The sequence below is a fragment of the Phalaenopsis equestris genome, unplaced genomic scaffold (assembly GCF_001263595.1).
Source record: "Phalaenopsis equestris unplaced genomic scaffold, ASM126359v1 Scaffold000196, whole genome shotgun sequence".
NCBI lineage: Eukaryota > Viridiplantae > Streptophyta > Magnoliopsida > Asparagales > Orchidaceae > Phalaenopsis > Phalaenopsis equestris.
In genome coordinates this window covers 574,114-581,755 of record NW_018164638.1, presented here as the reverse complement: position 1 = coordinate 581,755, position 7,642 = coordinate 574,114, and the positions used below count along the sequence as shown (strand labels likewise).

Sequence of the window (7,642 nt, the reverse complement as noted above, 5' to 3'; positions counted from 1 at the left end):
TGTGGCTGTCAGAAAGTTGTGGTAATCTTATATATATCATCAACGCTTATATCGACAAGAAAAATCATGAATAAAATAGGCTTTAATTATAAGGAGTTTATGATGAGCTACAAGCATTCCATGAAATTAATTCATGCTTCGGTATGAAAACTACATTGTCGCTGACAACTTATTTATAGTTCCAAATTATGAACAAGTATTTCTAATTTTCCAATGCTTACAAAAATATTCTTCCAAATAAAAATATAAATATTACTTTCTTTCATATAGTTGGAGCAATCATTCAAGTTATAATAATAATAATAATAATAATAATAATAATAATAATAATAATAATAATAATAATAATAATAATAATAATAATAATAATAATAATAATAATAATAATAATAATAATAATAATAATAATAATAATAATAATAATAATAATAATGAGACGCAATTACATAGAGGCCGCCGAAAACTTACTATTTAAAAATCAACCAACTTTTTTCATACATTTTTCAATTTATCACTCGAATATGAAAATTTATGGTAAGAACTCAACCCATATTTTTCATTAATCAAATTCCCAAAAGTTCGATTGTGACATGCATAAATACATCCTTATTATAGTTTCAAAACAAAATCACCTAGACGATTAATTTATAAATATCAATATTTCAGGTGATTTGTATATAATTATCCTTAATAATAATTAGCATTCATTGGCACGACTTGTTGTTTATATTTTGGCTCCAACATAACTAATATTTCATCTCATTAACAATATCAAAGATGTTCATATTCGACTCAATAGTAATTAAGGCGATAACCCTTCATGTTGAAAAAATATTGCATCAGGGGTCTTTATGCAATTTTGTATCAGGACTCCAAATCAGGGTCCGCCACATGTGCAAGCCGGCCCAACCATGTTTTAAATTAATTTTTTTTTAATAACAAAAGTGGGTCTTTATTTACAGATGACAGACCTTGATTGGAGTTCTGATACAAAACTACATCAGAACTCATGATGCAATATTTTTTTCCTTCATATTTTGCTCATTTATAATTTGAATTACACAAAGAGGCCCAAATAAAAACAAAATTTTGCACCATATTGATTGAAAATAAAATGAAAGAAATAATCTTTCACAAAAATACCAATAGAAGCTTCCAAAAATCTAAAATCAGCTAAATAAAATGTTCAACAAAAGTAAGGCTTTTACAGTCACAACAACAGTAAATAAATCTGAAGGAAGAAAGAAGAGTCTTTTGGATCCATAAAGCTCATCATCAATACAGTGACAAATAGAGCTTCAAAACTGACATTCTGTTTTTAATGTCCTAAACCCTCAACAGAGCACAAACATTACACCTAATCATGGAATCATTTCAGCACTCACATTTGATCTGTAAACACATAAAATTTCGGAGGGAGAATATTGTAAATAGAAATAAAAACATAAATATATGTGTGAATTGAAGATTCATAAACATACCACACAAGTTCTATGTATTTACATATCTAATGCCTAAACTTTGATATTTAGGTGTGTTTCACCTTTAAAAAGTTGGTGATAGTGGCATGTTTGATGCGATATGAAAGATTAGATAGTTAGAAATGTAAAAAAGTTGGTGAAGTTCAGAAGGTAGATATGTAAATTCATGAGAATTGTGTGGTATTTATATAAATGCATGTATAAATATATATATATAAGCAAGTTCAGAGACTTACATCTATGATAAAGGTTGCTGGAGTAGGGGGGAACTCCTTGTCTGATCTGGAGAAACATATGAGGAGAATAACAATGTAACTTTTTTCTCTTTTTGTTTATTTTATGATAATTTAAATTTTTGTTTGGTAGGGATTTAAAAATGAAAACTATAATTTTAAACTTGAATTTTTAATGAGAAATTTAATATTTTTTTCCAATGAGAACGGGTATGTGACTCATAGATAGTGTTGTTAACGACCCGATTTAGAGCCGAGCTGGCGATGGGTCAGTCGGCTCAAAAAAGAATTGATCCAAGAATTTGGCTTATAGCTTAGCTTCTTTATTTCGATTTGACATCAATCAAAGCTAGAATTCAAATCAATTTTCGAGCGATTAACAACCTTCGAACAAAATTCACTGCCTGAACTTCACTAAGGCTGTTAACAATCCGATTTGAAGTCAAGCTGGGGTTGGCTTGATATCAGCTCGAAAAAAATACAATCCAAAATTTTGGCTCGTATCTCAGCTCATTCATTTCGATCTGATCTCAATCCGATTAAAAATTCGAATCAATTTTTTAGCAATTAACAATGTTCGAGCTAAACTCACAGCCCTACTCAAAGAGATAAACTATTACTTATTAATTAGATTAAAACTGAATAAAAAATGAAACTAAAAGTAAAGCATTAGCATTTCTTCATTTCCTTTAAACCAAACATATAGACTAAACGCTGTGTAATTTTATACATGAAAAACACACACCTGATAATTGTCTGTGTTGCTTCCAGATTGATAGAAAGAACCTGGAATTAAAAAATAAAAAATAAAAAAAAAACACAGAGAGAAGTACGATAGCATATAAGTATGTCTAAAAATATAATAGGGGCATTTGCATACATACCACACAATTCTCATGTATCTACATATTTAACACTCAAACATTCATCTTTACAGACATACCAACCAAATCTAACATATAAAAAATACTACCATAACTGTCTCTTAAAAGTAAAATACATCTTTTCATGCAAAGGTTTATGGCACCAAAATGCTATAAATGTAAATATCAAGCTTTGGGTGTTAGATATGTAAATACATAAAAATTGTGTGGTATGTAAATAAATTTTGCAATTAAATAAAAAAAAAGTAGGGAAGGCCGGTCATACCAGTAGAATAACCAGCAGGAGCTGACTGATGTTGATAATGTAGAGATGAACCAACCCCACCGGGAGGCATCACAGCATAACTAAAATAGATTCAACCTTAAGTTAAGCTCAAAATAGTTAAATAACATTAAAATTTAAGTTTATACATATATATATATACATATATATCAGGAATTTTACGTATGTAGCACACAATTATTATGTACCTCACACCTAAACTTTCATATTTATATGCATAGCACTGAAGTCTTCAATATCACATCAAAAATAGCAATATTATCACTTTTTAAAAGTGAAATAAAGCTTTTCATACATATATTTAAAACACTAAAGTGCAATGTATGTAAATATGAAAATTTGTGTGAGACATGTAAATAAATAAGAATTGTGTGCTATGTATGTAAATGCTTCTCGCAAGTCTTAGGATCCGTTTGATGCGGCTTATTTACCGTGGTGTGGCTTGAAAACACAATTAGAATTGTTTGGTTAATGTGGTGTATCTGCGTTTGGGAAAGGCGTATGAAACGAGTACCGCGGATTTGACCCTGCAGCCCGCGTTTCTTCGTGATTCATTTACCGCCCTAACCCAATGAAAGCTCTCGTGATTGCTTTCGCCCCTGCTCTTCCCTCTCTCGATTTTTGCCCAAAATTGGATCTCTTCGATCCTCTTCGATCTGTGGATTGGGTTTATTTCCTTTCTCTTCTCCTCTCCCTCTCCCCTCTGTTTTTCGGCTGATTAGTTATTGTTGCGGAGAGCTTGCCTCTCCATCCTCTTGGATCATTGGATCTTTGTTGCCCCCACGGTATTTTCTATGACATTCTATTGAGGCATTTTGATTTAGGGTTGAAAATTTCGGTTCTTTGTTGTGCTTTGATGTTTTCGGTTTGTTGTGCTGTGATGTTGAAATTTGGGTGGATTTTAGTTTGTGTAAATGATGGATTTCAGTTTTTGGTGCTCTACTCGGTTGATGGATTTGGGTGATTGGGTGGTGTAGTTGGATTTCGCAAAGTTTGATTGTCTTTGTTTATTCGCTATCCGGTTGATAAATTTGGATGGTTGTGCTATGATGTTGGTTGTTACCCGAAATTTAGTGATGGTGGTGGTTGCATGTGGAAATTAATTGAATACAAATATGTTTTTTTGTGGTTTAACTATATTGCCCTAGTTGGTGATGGTGGTGATTTTGTGGTGGCTCCCCTAAATGATGGATTTTGTGTTGTGTCTTGGAAGTGATGATGTGTGGTGTTGAGGTGATGGTGTGTCGTGTGGAGGTGATGGGTAGGCAGTGGTGTGAAGGTGGTGTGGAGCCAGTGCTGTGGTGTAGAGGTAGTGTGTAGGCAAAGGTGTTTTGTGGTGTGGAGGTGGTGGTGTCACATGTGTGGATTTGTCGGTATGTGGCAAGGAGGTGGCGTTATAGGTTTTAGGGTTTGGTGTGGTTGTGGTGTGGTTGTGGTGATGTGTGGGTGTGGAGATGGTGGTGGTGGGGTTGTCGATATAGGTAGTGGAGTGGTGCACATGTGTTGTGTGCTGTGGAGGTGGTGGTGTCACGAGTGTGGATTTGTCGGTATGTGGTATGGAGTGGTGTTGTAGGGTTTAGGGTTTGGTGTGCTTGTGGTGATGGTGGTGTCGATATTGTTAAAATTGTGGCATTCCTACTTGACAATCTTGTTTCATTCTTATTTAAGTTAATTATTTTTTTCATGTTAGTAATATAATGGTTAAAACCAAAGAGGTTGGTTCATCTGCAAAGCGGGACAAAGAAACAAAAATAATATTTTGTGACATTTGTCTCAATGAAGTCGATCTGGAAAAAAGGCTTACAACCTATTTCAACAAGGGTGGCAAAATATTATCTGAAAATTCAAGAAAATTTCAGGCAAAGAAATCGACTTCCTTAGGGCAGACGAAGATCATGAGCATGTCCATGTCGAGTTATATGAGTACTGTCTTGGATAATCTTTGTCACAAACTGAAAATGTCTCTAAACCCGTACTAAAGACTGTGGAGATGCAAGCGAAATGACATAGTTCAAGAAACAAATTACATATGCGATAATAGAAGAGTGATTTGAGAATTCATCATATTATTAATTGTAATAGTTGTTGAAGAGATTCAATGTTTATTGTATTTGTATTTTATACAGTTCATGTTTATTTCCATTTCTTGTGTATTTAATATTGATTGTTTGGATTTTTTATGTTGTTTATAAGTGTTTTTTTTTTAATTTCTTTTGTTTTACATTTGGTGGGTTTTGAATGTCTATGATTAGACGTTTGACCTTATGGTTTCTTCTGGATGACATATTTGTCATATTGGTTGGTTACATGTGAAATCTTAATGAAAGCAACCAAGTTACTCTCTTTTTTTTCGGCGATACAGTTTTTGAGGTTCAACATGTCTATTATGTGGGATAAAGATAACTAAGAACCCATTTTTTATAAGGTCTATTGTCTTCTTGTAGTGATAGATTCATTGGTTGATATACTGAGTTCTCTGAGACCTCATAACTGCATAAAACTATAATTAATTACTTCTTTTAACAATTTTTGCTTGTGGTTATGTCTAATGAAATATCTTTCAAAGCATTTAGAAAAACTGAGCTCGAGGATTTATGATACCTCCTGAGGATTGCGCTATCACTGTGGACTTCAATGTTCATTACTAACTTCGCGTCAGCCACATAATTATGGGAGACAGTTTTACAAATGCCCGCAGAGAATCACGAAAAACCGTGACTTTTTAAGTTGGGCAGATATACTAGAAGCTTCCATTGTCGAAAGTAATCAAGCATGGATAGTATCCCTGAAGGACGACTTAGCTCGTAAAATATATTGTCTGCATTTTAAAAATAATATTATCATATTATTAAATGTTATTTTAATAATATTTTTCTTAATTTTAGTAATAATGATACTCATTATTAAGTGAGATGTATATCTCTTTTTTTGTAAAATTCTGCACTGGATTTTTACTTCTAAAATATAAAATATACTAGTATGACGGTTCTGTTGCAAACAACATTACTATACAAAGGAAGAATAGTCATTTGTCCAGAAACAGCTACAGCACAGCTGTTTTCAAACTACAAAAAAACAAACAAGCAATCAACTTATCCGCAACAGCCTCCCGTGGCAGTTGCTACACAACAGCTTCTTGTGACAGCTGCTGCGCAGCATCTTATTATTAAACTACAGCTGCCCTAAACAGACCCTTAGTATGCTACTTATGTAAATGCTTATTGTAAGGCTTAGTTTGACATACAAGAATGTTTGAAAAACTATGAGCAACGTATAAATGGGATACAAGTTAAGAGCCAATTACATGCATAGCACTCAGAACATTATTATTTATAAAACTAGCACCATCTTTCATCAATTTTTCAAATCCTTAACTTAAATATCAAAATTCACAACAAAAACCCCAACCAATATACTTTTCATTTTTATCAAATACCCGATGGTTTGATCATGACACGCAAAAAACCGTTCAATAGTTCAAAAAACCATTTGGCTTTTCAAGTGCTATATATGTAATTATCCCTAAAAGTTGATGATGATGATGATGATGAAGCAGTAAAAAAATGGGAATAGCAGAGAGAGAGAGAGAGAGAGAGAATGCAACACATGCATTTACATTACAGAAGAATAGATAAACCTAAAAAATTAACTTGATGAGCAGAAGAATAAGTAGCAATCACAAAATCGACAACAAACGTAACCATCACAAAGAATAAACTACAAAAAAATATTGGAAGCTCAACATACATACCACTTAATTCCCATGTATTTACGTATCTAACCCGTAAACTTCAATTTTACATATATGCCACATTACCTATGCATTATTTCAACTTTTAAAAGTTAAAAAAGAGGTTTTTTTATTTGATATGAAAGATTAGGGTGGTATAATGTAAAAAAAATAACGTTTAGTTGTTAGATATGTAAATACACAGGGAATTGGGAAGTACGCATGTAAATGCCCCAAAAATAATTTCAAAAAGTAAAATTTTGGATCAGCATATAATTTGAGTACATGATGGATTTCTTATCCATTGAATTTTGCTTTATGATTAGTGCAATTCATGGTAAATCAACCAAACTCTTATATCAAATCCAATCAATGAAAAGAAATTCATCCCATCCCAAACTTTCTCCATTCTAAAACCCTCTCCAAATAGTTGACAAATGGCTCCATGCAAAAAAAAGGGGGCATTCACATGCATACCATGCAAATCCTATGTATTTACATATCTAACATAAAAAACTTTTCTTTTTACATTTCTACCACCCAAATTTTTCACATCCATCACATCAAAAGTATCACTATTTTATCTTTTAAAAGTGAAATACACCTTTCATGCATAGGTAAGGTAGCATATATGTAAAAATTGAAGTTTAGGTGTTAGATACGTACATAAATAAGAATTGAGTGGAATGCATGTAAATCTTCCCCAAAGAAAATTGCATATTCCATTCAAGGAAAACTTTATTATAGTAGGAAAAATGAAACCTTGAGCCTGCGATTCCCAAACCGCCGTCCAAACGAGAGCGGGGATATCCCCGCAAATCAGAATACATGCCATCACCCTGCAATATCACCTTATGTGATGAGCATATAAAACAACATTGAAAAGGAGAACATGACATCTGGTTCGAGTAAAATCACCAATGCCGAAAAGGAGCGCTTCGTTCCCAATACTGTTGATGAATAATCCTGTAAAGGAAGGGCTGGCAGCAACAGAAATTCAAAAAAAAAATAAATAAATAAAAATAAAAATT

The 7,642-nt window shown here is 32.6% G+C and overlaps 1 protein-coding gene across 1 annotated transcript in view; it reads right to left on the bottom strand.

The window, feature by feature from the left end:
• Positions 1 to 1,321: 1,321 nt before the first annotated feature.
• LOC110022537 (heterogeneous nuclear ribonucleoprotein Q-like) overlaps positions 1,322 to 7,642 on the bottom strand; it is a 48,797-nt gene continuing 42,476 nt past the window's right edge. The window contains exons 6-11 of the mRNA XM_020721529.1: positions 7,530 to 7,591; positions 7,374 to 7,450; positions 2,864 to 2,943; positions 2,460 to 2,500; positions 1,718 to 1,763; positions 1,322 to 1,392 (exon numbers count right to left, since the gene is read on the bottom strand). Coding sequence (XP_020577188.1) covers positions 1,382 to 1,392; positions 1,718 to 1,763; positions 2,460 to 2,500; positions 2,864 to 2,943; positions 7,374 to 7,450; positions 7,530 to 7,591 — 317 coding nt within the window. The 3' untranslated portion in view covers positions 1,322 to 1,381. The remainder of the gene's footprint in view (positions 1,393 to 1,717; positions 1,764 to 2,459; positions 2,501 to 2,863; positions 2,944 to 7,373; positions 7,451 to 7,529; positions 7,592 to 7,642) is intronic.